Below are 18,054 nucleotides of genomic sequence, written 5' to 3'. Positions count from 1 at the left end.
ACTGAGAGATTGAGTGATAGTTAAGGGTATAAAAATATAATTAACCATTTCTTCTCTCGTTCCACGACCGACCACGTAGGCACGGTTGATGTAGATAGCAAGAGAAAGACTGCAACTTTCGGTGAGTGGGTGTGGGGGCTACGAAACCTGCCGACTTCACAAGCTGTTAGAGGCCCCACATTTTAATCTTGTCCAGGCTCGCCATGTGGCATCCTGATTTAGTAGTTGTATGCCTCGCACGTGTCAACTTGAGTTCCTTAATTTACTTGCCGCATTACTGTCATCAAACACACTTAAATATACCTGAAGAAAATTTGGAAATATTATAGAAGGAGAAGACATTTAAGGAATAGGGCTCAAATATAGAGGGTAATATGCAAAAAAAGCAACCACCACATCAAAATATTAAAAAAAAAAAACGAAACTCAAACAGATCATACATCAAATATTAAATAGAACAAAATAATTTTGTATAAAATAACTGATTTGATCTGTTGCTTTACAAGTATTCAATGCTTGCACAATCTAAAGGAGAAAATTGCTAGAAAGTTTCCCCCTTCGATCACACTTCATTTGACTGCTTTACTGATAACACTGCCTATCAAAAGAATGCTGCCTAACTGTGTAAAGAAAGGCGTCTTAACAGAGAAGATTTAATCTCCTCCCAACCTATTTAACTTTTAACTACCTAGGGTAATAATTTTACACATATAACTGCCCCAAAAATAATAATAAAATAATACACAACCGGCTAGAAAGGAATACAACAAATGGTGGAAATGAATGAACTTTACAGCAAACGAAGAAAAGCATCTGCCTGAAGTATTAAGGGCATGTAAGAGCGCTCGAGGTGCCGCAGCCTTACTCCTGTAAAAATTGGAAAGCAGGGTTCTCGAGAAGCTCCTCGGCTGGTTTGACATCTGAGAAGTCCTTTTCCTGTAGGGAACTTGATATATCGTCGACTGAGAATGGAATGCTGCATCAGAACCAATTGATGCGCAATATAATCAAAAAGTGTCCAATTTATACCTCTCAAGAACTCAACCATATGATAAAATTGCACTCGAATATTCTCTTTTACCTGGAGTTATCATCTAGTAAGAAGGAGCTGCTATCTGCATTATTAGAATCCTCTGTCATTAGTACCCGCATGCTGGAAAGAACCTGGAGACAGACAAGGGAGTGACCTACCAATCAAATCCCTGATATTTAACCTTTAGGAAAAGCTTCCAAGTAAAATTCCCAGAGGAAGAACAGTGTAGCACAAAAAATGTTAGAGGGCACAAAAATCAGAGGTTTTTTCCTTTTAAACTTACACTTGAAGATACACTTTGAGTATTGTACTTATCATCCCAGTATTGTGTGCAAATTCTGTAAAGTTGTTGAACGCTCAAGATCTACAAGAAGATATAATTAGTATCAGTGGTATGTAGATACATTTTTGGTATTTGGTATGCACACACAACGCACGCACACGGGGCCACGCACACGCGCGGACACACACACACACACACACACATATATATATATATATAGAGAGAGAGAGTACCGGACATAAGTCATTAACTATCTCATCATATGAGATCCTATATTTCTGAAATATTACCTGCATATGGCATCAGACGTATCAGTAATCTGAAAAGCTGGGATGGTTGCAACTATTCAGATATCAAAATTCAAAATCACAATATTCCATGATCATCTTTATCAAAAACATGTAAAGAGACTTCCATGATCATTATGCAATAATTTGCATTCCAGACTTCTAGTCACATCCTCATTCAACCCAGAGTTATCTGGACCTTTTACTTGACATTCTGCTACTTAGCAACTAATGGACCTATATAGAACATATAACTGTACAACTCACGTAGAAGTTCTGTTTCAGCACAAGAGATATTTGGCAACTACAAAGTCATCGAAAGTAATAACTCTACTTCTTGTTGTAATTACACATACATCCCCTCTGACAGCTATTCATGTTAATAGATTGGTCATCCTTGCCTTTCTGCTTACTTACCACTTTCACCGGTTAGGATATCTACAGTAGTGCTTTTATGTGCTTTAGGGTGTAAATATGTATAGTTGATTGTAGCTGGAAAGTTTTGCAATCAAAACTCAACGCCCAGGCTTACGACCAAATCAAGCAATTTCCAGACTTGGTACTCTATTATACAAAAGATCTTACACCTCAAAGATCCTCTATCCTACTTTGCACTTAAAGCCTTAAAGGTATTCTATTTGTATTAGCCACTGCATATCCTAGAAGGCCATATATTTTCATCTCATATTTCAGGGAAACTAGTGAAATGCTTTGTGCATCAGCCAAATATGAGCCTTCACAGCTCAATGGACTTAGAACACAAAGTCCATTTGAAAAGTATGTATGTAGAATAGGAAGCTATTTTACAACGAACCCTTGTAGCAACTTCAGATATGTAGGTCCAAAGAATCATAGAATCAAGATTAGAAGAAGTTAGGATGCATCCAATTGACGTAACAAGGAGAAAGGAATGCATATCTTAAAAAATTGTATCAAGAATTAGACAATAGTTAACGCAAAATTAATGTGATATTGTCCAGATATGTCCTGAAACATATCAAATGCCTCCTAATATTTTCCAATGGCAACATGAGAAACATACCAAGAATCCCACAGCTTGCCTTATGTGCTTGAGTTCATCCCATGATGATCCAGAATACTGCAAAATGATAAATTGTAAGATTACATGAAAGACAAATGCCTTCATAACTAAATCAGATTACTACCTCTGCTTTTGCTTTTGCACACCATAGCTCCAGCTCAGCCAGACCAGCTTTCACATACTCTCCATTGCTGAAGGAGCAACACTCACGACGAAGGAGTAAACTGCAGACACAGAAGCAACGGCAAATGTTTACAAAAATATAACATCCACAGAGATGAAAAGGACAACTTCATAAGAGATCATCAACCTATTGAAAAGTTGTACATTGATGTACGAGAAAATCTGGGTAAAGATCTTCTGCGCCAAAATTGGCGGGACCTGAAATTAACCCACATAAAACACAAATTCGTCCATCTTTACTTGGTAATGCAAATTTCCAAATTATTGAGGTCTGCCGTGGTTGATTTGAGATGAACTTACATAGTTTTCTTGTAAAATTTTCAAAACATTGTTGAGTTTCTCAATAATGCTCTGCCAGTGGTTGGTTTGAGATGCAGTCCCAAATGAACGGCCAGTCCCTCTTAGCACACCTGTCTTTGCTGTTCTTGGAGCCTTAATAAGAAACATATCAATTAGACCAAGAATGATTTGATCAAATAGAGAAATTAGGCCACTAACCATGACCTCCAAAATCTAGAACAAGTAAAGAACAGAAAATGTCTTTGTGACTAAAATTCCAAGAGCAATTAATCAGCTGCAACATACAGACAGCAAAGGTCTAGCTGAATGTCAGCAGTATTAGTGTAGTTGAAGTCCCTAAGTTTTTGTCCAGATGTGTTCAAACAGGCCATTAATGTTGAAGCCGACTTTTATGAATAATCAAAGTACTTCTTTTCAGGCTAACTCTGCTAAAACACTAGTTTTCATGGATTATAGTACCAGGAAGAAAATCTAATCTATCCATAACTCCACAAAGTAACTAGTAAACTTGTATGTAGAAGATTAAAGAATCACCACACCTATCAACTCAAACAAGTCCTTGAAGATAACGCCAATTTCTCAGATTATTTCAATTTTGCTTAATCAGTTAAACCAAAAGCTTCTGTTATACCAGTTGACACCAATCACTCTTCATATGATGTTTCTTCTATATGTGAGTAATCTAATGTTTTTCTAGCATTTGATTTCTAAATTTATGATTTTTCCAATAATTTATAATTTTATATCATCATTTAGAATTTTGAATAAAAAATAGTTTGAAATCAAAGCAGCCAAAAAGTGTCATTTTTTTGGCAACCAACACCAATAAATTACTCAGAAGTTAGAACCTTTGTTACTTCTGAAAGAATCAGCAAAATATATATATATATAATCCTCAAAATATATATATATATATATATATATATATATATATATATATAAAAATAATAGGACAGATACCTGGATACATAGTGAAACCAAGGAAGCCAACTCCTTTTTCACATTGTCACGGATAATTCCATATATTTTCTCCACATATGCTGTGAGCTGCTGCTTGAAGAGTAAGGCAGGGTACTTGGCCTCAACTTGGCGCACTACGTCCAATCCATCCACATTAAGGTTTGCAAAAGATGCAGAGGAGCGAAAACCCTATGAAAACATGCCACGATACGGTAAGAAAATGAACTGCAAGCAGAATACAAAAAATCCAAGAGGGTTATAATTAATCACATACTTGGGTCATCCTCCCAAACAATGATGTTGGAGGCGGAGGCTTCCGGCGTGGAACAGCTCCAACTGCACCAGCAGCCTTAAGACTTCGTTGTAGCAAAAATAACAAACTAGACGCATTGGATAGCCAGTATGCAAGCAGGTTATTATTCTCCTCATTCTGGATCACAAATTTCACAAGAATGACCAACTAATGATACAACTTACCCATAGAAAAACATATATATTAGAACAATATGAACCACAAGTATGAAAATTTACATATAAGTTTCTAAATCAAGCACCGGCTATCATGTATCATCAAGGAAAACAAACAAATGAGATCATTAAAAGAATTTGATGACTGGAATTTACTTTACACATATTTTGTAGAACTGTGAACATCAACAATTAACTGTAAAGATCTACACAGATACTGGTAAATTTTCGAGCTATTTGAGTTCCAAAGTCATATATTTACAAGTTTTAATAAATAATCTATTCATTTTAATTTCTAAAATTAAAATCTTGCATGCAGATGGAAGCGCGTCGCAGAAGTTTACTTGACATTTAACACATGTTTACAAGTTTTATAAACAAGCTAACAGTTTTATAACCTAAGCCTTAAAATAGAAACCCAAAAATATCCTAATCTGGCAAAATATCAACTGGATCAGTGAGCAAGAACTGACATAATTATTATTAGAAAACAATTGTTTAGCCCAAGGAAACTCAAGTACCTCAATTGCAGAACCAATTAACTGAATAAGACGGTCAAAAACACTGGTCTTTTCTGCTTCAAATGACTTCCAATGAAGTAGACATTTGTATATGCTAAACGCAGCCACTGGCTTACCCTGACTAAATCCAAGATCTTTAGAGAGGCAATTTATAAGAGCATCCACATTCTCCTGCATAAAATACTGGTCGTCAAAACAGGAACTTAAAGTGTATCTGGCCAAATAAATAACATTTGCACATACATGTTGCCTCTCTATGTAAGATTTCCTCAATTTAGGATCACTATTAGCATAATCCTTAATAGCTGGAGGTGCACTTTGCGGTTCCTACAAAAAATAGTAATTCATGTAGCATGTGATGCATAGATAATGAAAGTTGTAAGTTTGTAACGATATATAGTGACAGATATGCTGTTATTACCTTTGGCTCATCAACTACATGATGACCATTTTCCAAATTCTACAAAATACAAACAAAACAGAATAAGAAAGATATAATTTTGAAACAAAAACAACGTTTATATTGCATCATTACATGTTTTGGAGTCACTGGAATTGATAGATGCTCTGACATGCTTTTTACAGGTGAATTCAGAAAGGCTTGCTGTCGGAGAATCTTATCTTCAGACTCCATATTAGAGAACTTCTCCTGAAGCCTGTCACAGGAAAGATATTAACCAGAAATGCGTTAACTTCATGTTCTGTATTCATAGGAAAGTCAGGTGCATGTTAGATGACAAAAGCTGGTTAATAAACAATATATAGCATGCTGTATACAAGGTATATTCATGTTTGGGTAAACAAGGCAGAATAAACAACAAGAACCTTAGCATTGCATTGTTCAAGTCAAGTAATTTTGACTCGGCTTCAGTTGCCTTTTTCAGCCTCTCCTCACTAATTCTGCTTGTTTCCTCATACTTCTTTTCCGTGTCTTCAATCTTCTTTTCAAGATTATTCACCAAAGCCTGTTGCCAAAGAACAAAATATGAAGAGAAGATAAAGAGAAAACAGATAGAAGGGTGCAGCAGAGATGCATTCCAATGAACAACAATTTGTTCCCTTAGATGATAGGACTTCATACTTAGATTAAAGCAAAGTTTAAAAGGGCAATTGAGGACAAAAAGATCCACTAGGCACAAAAATAAGCTCACCTTAAGCTTCTCATTTTCCACTTTGAGTTTATCCATTAATTCTGTATTGACGACAGGAACCTCTTTAATAACAGGAACTACCTCAGCAGCCTTTTTGGCAGACTCACGCTCCTTTACAAGCATATCTTTGGTTTCCTTAAATTGTTGTTGCATCTCATGCAGGGCAGTTTGCAGTTTTGTGTTTTCCTGTGTTTTTGCTTCCTCCATATCAGCCTAAAAACAGTCATCAACTGATTACCATGAGAATATGATCAAAAGAGGACAATATGAGAGTACCTACCAACAACTTACTCTAGCTTAATGCATACTCTGAAATGATCCAACATAAGATGCTACAGTAGGAATGAGACAGTATTGTATTTACAAGAATCAGCAGATCTTTTACAAGCTGAAGTGGCAGGAAAAGTAATCTAAGTAAAAGAAATAATCTCACGACCAACAATAGCCATGCCATTAGCACGGATCATGTCGACCACCGGCCGACACGGCACGGCACTGCACATCCGCGGCACTTGCCTGCTATGCTATAAGAGAGGGAGAGAAAAAAGTAAAGGACTATTCACTTTCCTCAGCATCCATTCCATCAACATTAAAATCTGAAATTATGCAAAATATAAAGAAAGATAACACTTGCATAAACATATAAAATTCACTTCGACTCGCCTTTGTCATATATTTCTATCTAAATTATGTTTTTAAATAAAAATCGTATATGGATGAGATCAAAAAAGTCAAAGATAATAATCAGTAAAATAGCTAACAAATAAAATGATGGTGTTACCCTCATGCGTTTCTCAAGTTGTAGCCTCCATGTAAGTTCCTCAACTTGCTTTTCCAGTTTGTTTTTCGCTGCCTGGAGAGCACCAGTTTCCCTTGCCGCCTGATAAAGAAAAAGGAAAAGAGAGAAGAGATTTATGAAATAAGCTATTATTAAATCCTTCATAGTCAAGAGAATTTAACCATCATGATCTAGAGTCCCAGACAAGATTTATCATATTTGCATAAAGATCTAGCTTCATAAACCCCCAGGCTAATATCAAGTTTTGGCTCATGCATGCTTGGAGGTAACATAGTGAAATACTTTATACAATGATTGGGTCCTGCGAGTACCACATGTTTAACTAAAGACCCTAATGTGTTCCAGGTAAAAAAAAGAACATCATAGAACATATAATTGTGAGAGAATGACCATGAAGTACAACTTTACGTAACAAAATAAAGTTATTTGACCCCACTTAAGTGCATAAACCACATGCTAGCAAGATTGATCAAAGTAAAAGTTACCATTTTAAGCTTCCGCAGTTCTCTTCTGGCAACCTTTCCTCTCCAAGCACATTGTGTAATAATTGTGGCTTTCCTTATTCTGGAATAATGCAGACGTGCCAAGTATTGGCGGCATTGACTCTAGAAAAGGAATAATGTCCTCAGTGAAAACAGAAAGGTTTGAATAACTTATCCAACTGAAACAAAAATGAGAATTTCTTCACTATATATATATATATATATTGTGAAATTATTGAGTATATATTTCAGAAACTAGTCGACTAGGAAAGTTCCAAAATTGTAAATGAGTCTGTATGTAAAGTATGCGAATATTGATGTTCCTGAGTAGACATGCAATTTTCACTTTCAGCAGTAAATAGGCAAATAAGCATGTTTTATATATGTGGTGTAAATTGAAGATATTCTCTTATAGATGACTTAACCTAATAACCGAGGCATACAAACATACATATATCTGCTAGTTCCAGAGTTATAGATGGATCTGTAAGAAAGAGTTTGCCAATACTGAAGTTTTTCAGGAATAGACATGCAATATTCTCTTTTAGAGTAAATATGCAAACAAGTAAGTTGCATTTATGAAAACAATTCAAGATAAATGAGAACTGTCAGAAATTTATAAATTTCTTGCACAGCAATTTGTAAAGGAATCCAGTTAAAAAAATATAACAGCTTCTCCTTTAAAGCAAAGCGCAGTCAGTTATTTGCCACATAGAATGTGCATATGCATGTGAATGTGATCAAAGAAGCAGCGCAAGGAAGAAACCCTCTGGGCTCCTTCAGAAGAATGGATTAAAAATATCAATCAGTTCAATCAACTTACCTGAATAATAATAGCAGCTCTCGTCTGCCGCCTGAAATGGAGCTCCTTGCGAGCGATCATACCACGTAAACCAGATTGGATTGTAATTGAGGAAGTTAACAGCTCTCTGTAAGCTTTCCTAGCAAAATGCATACGGAAGCATGTCTGGATCCTCAGAGAAGCAGCTTCCCTGCGAAGGTTTTGATAAACTTGTCTTGCAATTTGTCCTTCAAAAAAGAACATCAGTATTAGGTTTCCCTTAATCAAGAAAAAGCTATATCTATAATTTAAATGTAAGGAGCCAGTTATGCATGAACATTAGTTATAACTCAAAGAAGTATAGTTTACCTCTGCACACAGCCTGGATTTGTTTAGCAGATTTTTGCAATAAGATAAAACTTTTATTGGCCAAGAATGACCGAACTTTTCTCTGGATTAGGTTGGCAGCTCGTCCTAACACTTCATTCCTACGAGCATCAAGATCAGCCATCTGACCAGCTCGAAGAAATACTTTTGTCTTGCCAATCTGGAATTTAAATTTCAGGAATAAAATAATCTCAAAGTTCTTAATCTAATTTGAAGAACTAACCAATGGAACTAGTTGAATAAATGACAGTTTTAAAGTTAAATGATCCAATGCAGATATTTAGGACAGTCCACAGATATATCACATCCAAAAACCACCACAAACAGAAATCCAGTCAGAGATTTACTAGTTAACATGGATAATCAAGTGTTATGTTAACCATAAGGCCTTCAATTTACAATAAATAACTCTAGCATTTATCAACTAAAAAACTGTAATTAGGCTGTAATCTCCAATCAAGGACCTGTTGATCCACCAAAATTACCAGAAAAGATGGGAACAGGTGAAAAAGTTTATGAGTAATGGTAACTGAAGCCAAATCCCCAATCAATGCAAGCCGAGAGATTGTCATCCTTATTAATAATAGCAATAAGCCTTCATCCTACAAATACAGAAGGGTATCACTATCCTCAGGTTGATTTGGTGCATCCAACACCAGCTATTAAGTTGCACTACCCTAACAAGGTATAGCTGAGATATATACAGCAATCGCCCAATAAACTGGGTTCAATTAGATAGCCCACCCACCCCCCCTAATCCCCCAAGCCACCATCCACTAAACTGGATGTTTCATCCTTGCTGAATTGCAAGTGCATTTTGCAGTTCTCCTTGCAAATTTTGGCCTTTACTAATGCCGTTCCCAGCTTACCACAAATATAATTAGTATTTGTATATTATCCTTTATCTATATGGAAATTGGTCATCCATCTCAATTTGAATCACAGCTCTTTTTTTTTTTAATATAGCCATTTTTTAATATCTCCTATAGTCTTGATTTATGGTATAAATTTCATCCTATGTATCATTTGAATATGTCGTAGAAGTTAAATGCATCATGCCATTGTATAATGATCTGGCAAAAGAAAATAACAATATGAGTTTGCAGATCGTTGAACTCATGTTGCTTAGAAGAGAAAAATAAATACAATTCTTTATATTGTCTAATCTGTGTAATACCTGATAACCTTTGAGATCCACCTTCTCTAGCAACCTTTTTGTCGCAGTGACCTCATCGGAACTTCCGAGAAGAAAAGAGAAGGTTTAGTATATGAGACCAAGAAAATGTATAAAACCTATGACATGAAATCAAATTTGAAATACCTTCCATACACAACATCAGGTGCAAGAATGCCAAAACGGTCTATGAACTCATAGAATGTCCTTCTAGTTGGATACCCAGCACAGCTTATTCTAATTGCCTCCAAAACTCCCTAAAAGATGTTTTATGAATTTATGAATTTAACTCTGTAGAAAATTCAGAAGCTGACAGAAAATCTTACCCCACATCGAAGCTGCTGAAGAACATTTTTATGTTCGAAAATTGCAGGCTTCAAAAGGTTATTCGGTTTAACACAACGAATGTAGTGTGGTTCGGTGGAACTTAAAGTTTCTAGAAGAGCTTGCAGTTGTTGCTGCAGTATTATAGGATAAGTAGCATGTCAAAACCATGGAGGTAGGACTGCAGTCTATTTTGAATTGGAAAAGAGAACAGTTGTTTAAAACTAAACAGTTATGTACCTTAAACCTTGAGCCAATTGATGAAAATTTGGAAGATTTTGATGAGTCCTCAGAAAGTGGTGGAAAAAGGCTTGAAACAAATGAACATTTAGAAGCACCTAAGAGCGCCTGATGCTCAGCAACCACATAATCCTTATTCTTGTCTAAAAACAACTCTGTCTGATATGTAACCTGAATGAAGAAAGTCATCTTTCAAGCTCCGCTGAGTATAGTAAAAGCAACTAAATAGAAACAAAACAAAAAACAAACAAACACACACACACATAAAGGAGGAAGATAGACTCACATCACCAGCATAATGGCTGATGGTAAAATCTGAGCGTGATAATTTTGGCTTGGTGAAGCGTTTATGATTCTTAAAAGTTTGGTACATCTTCTGGGCAAATGTTTCATGTGTTGATCTTGGCAACATACTACATTTGAATAACAAAGGCAAAAGTAAGGCCAAGTTAGTCGGTTACAGGTTTTCTAGAGTCAATCTGTGTTTTTATTATAAAAGCAAAAGAAAGATAACTGCTATATATGCACAAACTTACCAAGCCTCATCAAGAAGAGCAATGATCCCACCAGGTTTCTGGAAGGTAAAAAATAAACATTAAAAGAAAACCTTGGTAAATGGCATCAGAACTGAAATGGACCCTGATCAAGTTGGCAGGCTTTAATAAAGCATAACCAGCTGACTTTTTGGAGGTGTAAATTTTCCATTACCATGGAAAGCCAAACTCTCAGTGAAATAGTCTATCAATTCAAAAACTACAAACCATTTTTGTACATCAAGCTTTAGTATGCCAAAATAAAGCTACTGTATTGATAAAAGTTGAATAAGTAGGTCCAAATCATATGTCAAAACTCAAAGAGACCGCCACTAATTAGTCACAGGATAGATCCTCATGACAGTGCTATTTGCGACATCGCCATTGAGATGACTAAATAGCAACAGCAACATATCCAAGTTGGAGTGCAATCAAGATACGTCAACTGATTGATGTACGTGCTAGTTGCCAAGAGCCCAAAACATCAATAAATCATTGATAAATTAGGATGAATATCAGGGACCGTAAAGCATGAAAAACTTTCATACATGTTTCTCAAAATAGCTGACCTAGCAGTACAAACAAACCTTTTCAATGAGATCAAGGATATCCTTGTTATCAATGAATTCGATATAACTCCAATTAATTTCTTCTTTTGTATATTCCTCCTGCTCCATTTTGAAAACATGCTGCACGAAAGGACATGTATTAGTTAGAGGGGTATATAATTGAGCATTAACCAATTTCGAAAATTTCATTCATAATGGTAACAAAAGTTCAAATACATAATTTACAAATTTCCACCTGATTAAAGTGTTGCTGTAGCTTTTCATTTGTCAAATTGATACAGAACTGCTCAAAGCTGTCAATTACAAATATATTAGTATCTTGACTAAACAATATACGAAAATAATGTAACATATTGAAAGTTAAATAACAAAATAGGAACAGTTCATATAGGAGGAAACTGAAGGCATAATAAGCAAAGGTTTCGCTGCGATGGTAATGCAATTAGCCAATTATGGGTTTAACCTATAAAGCAAGTATTCAGTCTACTAACATCCATAAAAGTCAAGCTCATTCAGCAGTAATACTGCAATATTGTAAACATATATTAGACATTTTCAAGAGTATTTGACATGTACATTATTCCCACTCGACTTGATCAACTTTGCTCTGCTGCAATTGTATACCAGGCATCCTTTTGCAACTTTGTAAATGAAAAAGTATTGTAAACTCTCTAGATAGCTCCCATCCATAAAGGGAAAAAGGACAACAGGTTTCATGAAAACATTTGATGCACTAGACAAGTATTTACTTGCTGCTGCTCAAGGTATGTCAGTTGGTTATCAACAGGCGAAGAGTGCCCTGGGCAGAGCCCTCTCCATGTGTTGTTAGCACATGGCATCTCAGCAGGGGAAGAGTCCACATGAACGTAGTTTACTTCCCTACATAAACTATTAATCCTGGGAATCATCATATCAACTAATGTCAATGCGCAAAAGTAGCTAGAAGCTCTTAAGGTCTACCCAGTTCAAACAGCAGGTTCATACATTACAATGACAACAAAAAAGCATACCGCTTAAGCACCTGTTTGTCTTGAAACTTTCGAAACCATATATATCAAGCACTCCAATTAAGCACTTTGAATTAGGATCTTGACCGATTGAATTGTTGATCTTATTCACAAGCCTGCAATCAGAAGAATTCAATATGACTACTTTATAACCTGAAAAGGACTAACAAGATAGTAAGAAGATGCTGCAGGCACTTACCAATCAAACAAACGTGAATATACAACTTTAGCCAGTGCATCTCTACTAAGAACCGCATTAGCTGGGTCCAGAGTTTTCACTATGTTCTCATCACGAGTTACAATAATACGCTTACATAGAGAGTCCTCCAGGGCCTTCACGTCGCACCTGAGGAATTTGGAGAAAAGTTGTTCTTTAGAACTTATGCTCCAACATGATATTTAGCCACAAATTTTATAAGAAGTAGAGTTACTTGAAGAGTTCAGCAGCAGTTCGTAAGTGAAACAATGATTTTTCATCTTTGGGCTTTGATGAATCAAATTCATTCCCATCTGCAAATTCAACATTTCCTAAATGGAGAATAGCTGCCACAATCCGGAAAATTGCATCCTAAAAGAAGAAAATTCCATGTGATAAAAAAATAAGGAGAAGAATAAGCTTAGGTAATAAATATAACAGATAATGAAATTCTCTTTCTCCATAATAGAGCAGTAAACCAACAAAAAAAAAAAGTACCTGTTCATCAGGGCTAATTCCAATAATATCCATGGCCCTTCTGGTTTCAAGATATTCCTTGGCATCATCTATGGCATCCAGCTCATAACAGTTGGACTGGTTAAGATAATGAAATGTTCTAGGATTTCTTAATTTATATCTCTCAATGTCCTGCAGTATATTACATTATTCAATTGTTAGCAATATTGAAAAAATACAGTTATAGAAAGCTTAGCATATAAAAGAAGCCAAAGAATAGGATAAAATAAAAAGACACATGATCACAGGTATTTATGAGGCATATTTCACATAATTATGGTAAACATTGTATGGATGCTTCTATCCCGGCAGAACAAATGAAATAGATCAACCATAAAGGTGAAAAAGAAGTGGAATAGGTTCCAAATAGTAAGCAAAGGGAATGTGTTACCCAAAAATTAAGGTATCTTTCATAGTTATTACTTAAAAACATTGGGCATTATTTGTGCTCTCTATTTGGTTCTCCATTGACATTTATTATGGATTTAAAGCTTTGGTCAGTTGCCTATATCTTATTCTTGCACCAAAAGAAGGCAAACCAACATTAGAAGGTCAGTGAAAACCCCAACTAAGGGGGCTCTCTAGCAATGTCAACTACCACTAGTAAAAAGAGAAGACAGACTACAGAAAAACAAAAGTCCCTTATTCTCAAGCCAGTGACATTGTTTTAACTTTCTGAAAAAAAAAAAAAATTGGAAGTTATTGCTCCATTCAAGCATATATCATGTCTGCATCGCACAACCCTGGTTTGACTTAAAGTTTGCAGCATGTTTAAGAGTCCAATGAACCATTGCATCTATAGGCCCTAAGTCTCTGGATTTCATTAATCCAATTGCTAATAAATGAGATATGTAGTACTTATGCATATTGATAGCCTTGAAGGCTAAGATATTCACATCAACTGACGAGTATCAACCTGAACCTGAAACTAGCCAATTACTGAAGCATTTAGACCCTAATGTTCTAGATACAAAATTCGTATTGCTAATAAAGTATTACAAAGCTCATGAATTATGAGTTATGACTACCATTACTGCCTGTAGATCATAATATCTAAATAATAAAAAAACTGCCAATGTTATGGCATTACCTAAATGCCAGATAATTCCCATAGCAATATCATGTGTCGACCAAGTTTCTTGTCCTATATTCTCCTACTTACAAGTAAAGTTCACCATATTTCACTTCAATAACAGTGTCAAGACTACATACCTCTGGCGGTGCAGCACAAAGCATGTAAAAACAATGGTAGTTCCTCTCAGGATCAGATAGTTGACAAACACGAGATCTTTCAAGCAGGTAAGTTCTGATGGCAGCTCCAGAAATCCTCCCATTCTGATCAAACTGAATCTCAACAAACTTGCCAAAGCGACTACAGATTTAGCATGCAGATGAGAACGGATGTTAAGCTACTTATAGACTTATATTGAGTACAAATTTCACGAGGAAATAAAAAAAACTAATACTAATTTTAATTTCCGCACCTCGAGTTATTGTTTCTAACAGTTTTTGCATTGCCAAATGCTTCAAGCACAGGATTGGACTGTGAAGAGAATCATAATTATTAAAGAACAAGCATATGTTGCAAAAATAAACAGGAAGGAACAAGCCATTCAGAGCAAAGCTCTGTACTTCAAATATATTAACATTAGTCAGAGGCAAGGTGATGTCGACAATATCGTACCTGCAAGACTTGTTGTTCCACAGAGCGACCCTCAGCTGCAGCCTTTCCTCCCATATACGCAAGATAACGCATGAGCATCTTGGTACTTTCTGTTTTACCTGCGCCACTTTCTCCACTTACGAGAATTGACTGGCTTATTCCATCATGAATCATCAGTCTGGATGAAGGAATACAGTCTTCATTTTTTAAAATCTTATACCCTTTAGTACTTCTAAAATATATTTAGCAAAATATTAGAGTACCTATATGCAGCATCTGCAACAGCAAAAGGATGGGGGCTCAGCTCACCAAAAGTTGCCCCTTTGTACTGCTCCATCATGTGGCTGTCATAGAGATGAGGTAATCTTCGAAAAGGATTCACAGCAATCAAAATATTCCCAGTGTAAGTCTGGTTATAAAATAAAAATGTAAGCGACCTGACAATGGAACAACTTAGCCTGAAAAACTAGCTGATAGAACAGAAGGGCAGAGAGATAGACACATAATGGTATACTTACATAGATTTCATTCATATCATATCGAGATTTTAAGTTCTGTAGAACCCCTGGCTCATGCAAATAGGCAAGCTTTGTCATGTCATCAACTCCACATGGTGCTGCTTCAGGATCTTTAGGGTGGACGCTGGAACTTTTAGCTGTGACCTACAGTAAAATCCAAGAATCATAATTCTACAGGTTTATTTATTCCGAACTGCACAAGACAATTCAAATAAGCTAGAGGAATCCAGAAACAACGAAAGAAAATCCTTTTGCGAATCAGTTAGCCATGGTAATGTTATAAAAATAAAAAATCAGAGAATGTAGGCAACAAGAATCAGCTTCTAAACTCCCTCCACAAACATAGCTCGACTTGGCAGAAAAATTAAGAAATTCTGAATGAACTCTATATGAAGGGACCGATCATGTAAGAAGTACTTACTGTTTTCCCAGAAGAGCAATGTATCTTAATATTATCACCGTTGACCTCCAAAACTTCGCCATCTACCCAAGCCTCATCAGGATCCTCGACCCAAACCTGAGTTCCTACTGCAATACTGACTTGAGCTGCCTGTAAAGGACAATACGACAGGGTTACTACCATCACCAGTCGGCCAATAATCAATTCAACCATTTGAGATTCTCGCAATATGACGTCACCGGAAAAAGAACAGAATCTAATGCAAGCACAAGAAGTTGTCGCTACATTTATCGAGATTGCAATTTTAAGTTGAACAAAATATAAGAATAAGCAAGGGAAAACATGATTCATCTCCGAAAATTCCCCTAAAACCAGCAAGTCTCTTGAATTATAGAAAAACTCCACGAATGGGTAATCACAGGAAAATATATATACCATACCATTCCAGATCCCGATGTGGTCGGACACTCAAAGCTCCTCGATCCAACTCCCTTTCACCCTCCCTAAACCCTAGTAAAGGTCCAACAAACGGCCAAAATGAACAAAATCACCAAAGCTATCAAGCAACCCCGAGATCCAGCCTTCTCCTTCGTTCCACCGAGAACCCCCTTATCTACAAAAAGCCAATCCCGCTTCCCCTCCTCCTGCCGACGCCTTTCTAGTCTTCGGACACAAAGACTCCACCAATGACCGAGATCGGCGCCGATTTCGGAATGCCGAGGATTTAAACAGCGAGAAGAACTCTCTTCTTCTCTCTTCCCTCTTCTTGTAGTCAGCGGCGGAATCCGAAGCGATCAAGCGAAAGAAGAACGGCTTCGACGCGAGGACGAGAAGAGAGAGAAGGATAATCCTTTGGCTTTCGCTTCCCCGATCTCACCACCAAAACCTTCTCTCCGCCGCCGCTCCCACCTCTCTCTCTCTCTCCCCCCTCTTTGTTCTGTTCTTTCCCCTACGCTTTCTCTTTCCTTCCACATGAAAACAGCTACGTAAACGACATTTAATTATTAAATCTCATTTTGTTACCTTTTCCGATCTTTTTCCTCTTTGCGGAAATCGTGGTGATGTTTTTCCAGGAAAGCCCCCTGTTTCCCGCGGTAATTACGACGCGTACCCTCGCATCCGCGCGAAATCTTTTCTTCTTTTTTTAATTTCCATTGTTTAGCTGGTGCTCGATGGGATTCAATTATGATGCTGGGATTCTTCTACGCGGTTCCGGCGGTGGTCGGTGGGGGCTATTTTGGTCAGAATAATTTATTTATTTTTAGTTTCAAAGAAGCAACCGTAAGAAATTTACGATTACTGAAGCGTTAAGTTATGTTTATAGTGAGATAATTAAAAATCTCCTAAGATACTTGGTAGTTAATATACATCGTATACTCGTATTAAATGGAAGTACCATCTAAAATTAAAACTACCTAAATTTCTCACAATTAACAAATTATATAAAAATATATTGGATAAATTATGCTTTACCTCAGCTTACTTTTGGCGACACAATTTCCATCTGCTATTAATACAATTTAATTTAAATAAAATAATGATTTTGAAATATTAAAAGAAAAGGTTTAAAAGTAAACCAAACTTTATGAGATAAATAGTTGAAGATTTGCTTAGCCTGTTAGGTCTCTTATTATTCTCTAAGCTAGGCTGGCATAATAATGTTGTACCTCCTCCATTTGTGATTATAATTACTACGAATTTTGTGTTAAAAGATTAATTGCCTATTTTATTTTTTCTTTTTTAATTTTTCTACTTGTGTATTAATTTGTAATCCAGTAATAATTTTTAATGATATGTGCATGCTGGCTCTTCCCAGAAAAGATAAAAGACGTTTATAGTTGAGAGAGTCTACTACTACATGAATAACCGTCTGATATATATGCCCATGTCTCCATAATCCGCGTGGTCCATCATCGATTGATGCCCATCAAGGCAACTAAAGGTCATTACATCAATCATTATCCCTGACATAGTGACATGGTCATTGGATCAATCACCCACTCCTGCGGAACTCCCACCAACACATCAACGGCCAAGAATCACGGGTGGGATATTAATTGAAACTAATTTCCACCTCTTACCCACCACCACCGTTTGATCAGAATCGCACGGTCCTCGTCCAATCCTTATCCCCCCAGTAACCCGGCGAGGAGCGCTTACATGGGCTGGGCCCCACTTCCAGGCCTCCGACGTTGCGTGTATCCAATTAACGGGTAAGTTAGACTCGAGAAGTAAGG

The 18,054-nt window shown here is 36.4% G+C and overlaps 1 protein-coding gene across 3 annotated transcripts; it reads right to left on the bottom strand.

The window, feature by feature from the left end:
- Positions 1-448: 448 nt before the first annotated feature.
- LOC140801444 (myosin-6-like) lies at positions 449-16,973 on the bottom strand. Of its 3 annotated transcripts, none has more exons than XM_073156566.1 (39): positions 16,258-16,973; positions 15,839-15,967; positions 15,418-15,561; positions 15,163-15,308; positions 14,921-15,077; positions 14,721-14,779; positions 14,449-14,608; positions 13,219-13,368; positions 12,956-13,092; positions 12,724-12,870; positions 12,539-12,640; positions 11,753-11,810; positions 11,536-11,637; positions 10,952-10,989; positions 10,702-10,828; positions 10,416-10,586; positions 10,178-10,309; positions 9,999-10,108; positions 9,855-9,915; positions 8,660-8,837; positions 8,333-8,538; positions 7,513-7,632; positions 7,010-7,108; positions 6,229-6,441; positions 5,903-6,042; positions 5,613-5,733; positions 5,499-5,537; positions 5,321-5,404; positions 5,078-5,248; positions 4,363-4,518; positions 4,089-4,277; positions 3,129-3,260; positions 2,956-3,026; positions 2,770-2,869; positions 2,646-2,702; positions 1,550-1,606; positions 1,317-1,397; positions 1,082-1,164; positions 449-976 (listed from the first exon to the last, which is right to left on the bottom strand). In XM_073156566.1, the coding sequence occupies exons 1-39, from the start codon at positions 16,258-16,260 to the stop codon at positions 862-864; spliced, it is 4,545 nt and encodes a 1,514-aa protein (XP_073012667.1). In that variant the 5' UTR covers positions 16,261-16,973; the 3' UTR covers positions 449-861. The 3 variants fall into 3 exon arrangements, with proteins under 3 accessions (XP_073012667.1, XP_073012666.1, XP_073012668.1); XM_073156565.1 differs by having other exon boundaries at positions 626-962; XM_073156567.1 differs by having other exon boundaries at positions 626-962; positions 15,163-15,264; positions 16,258-16,789.
- Positions 16,974-18,054: the final 1,081 nt, after the last annotated feature.

Source organism: Typha latifolia, chromosome 14, assembly GCF_019914945.1.
Source record: "Typha latifolia isolate L0001 chromosome 14, TyphaL0001v2, whole genome shotgun sequence".
In the NCBI taxonomy this organism is placed as follows: Eukaryota; Viridiplantae; Streptophyta; class Magnoliopsida; order Poales; family Typhaceae; genus Typha; species Typha latifolia.
Note: the sequence above shows the minus strand (reverse complement) of the source record. Positions and strands in the feature narration are given on the sequence as shown.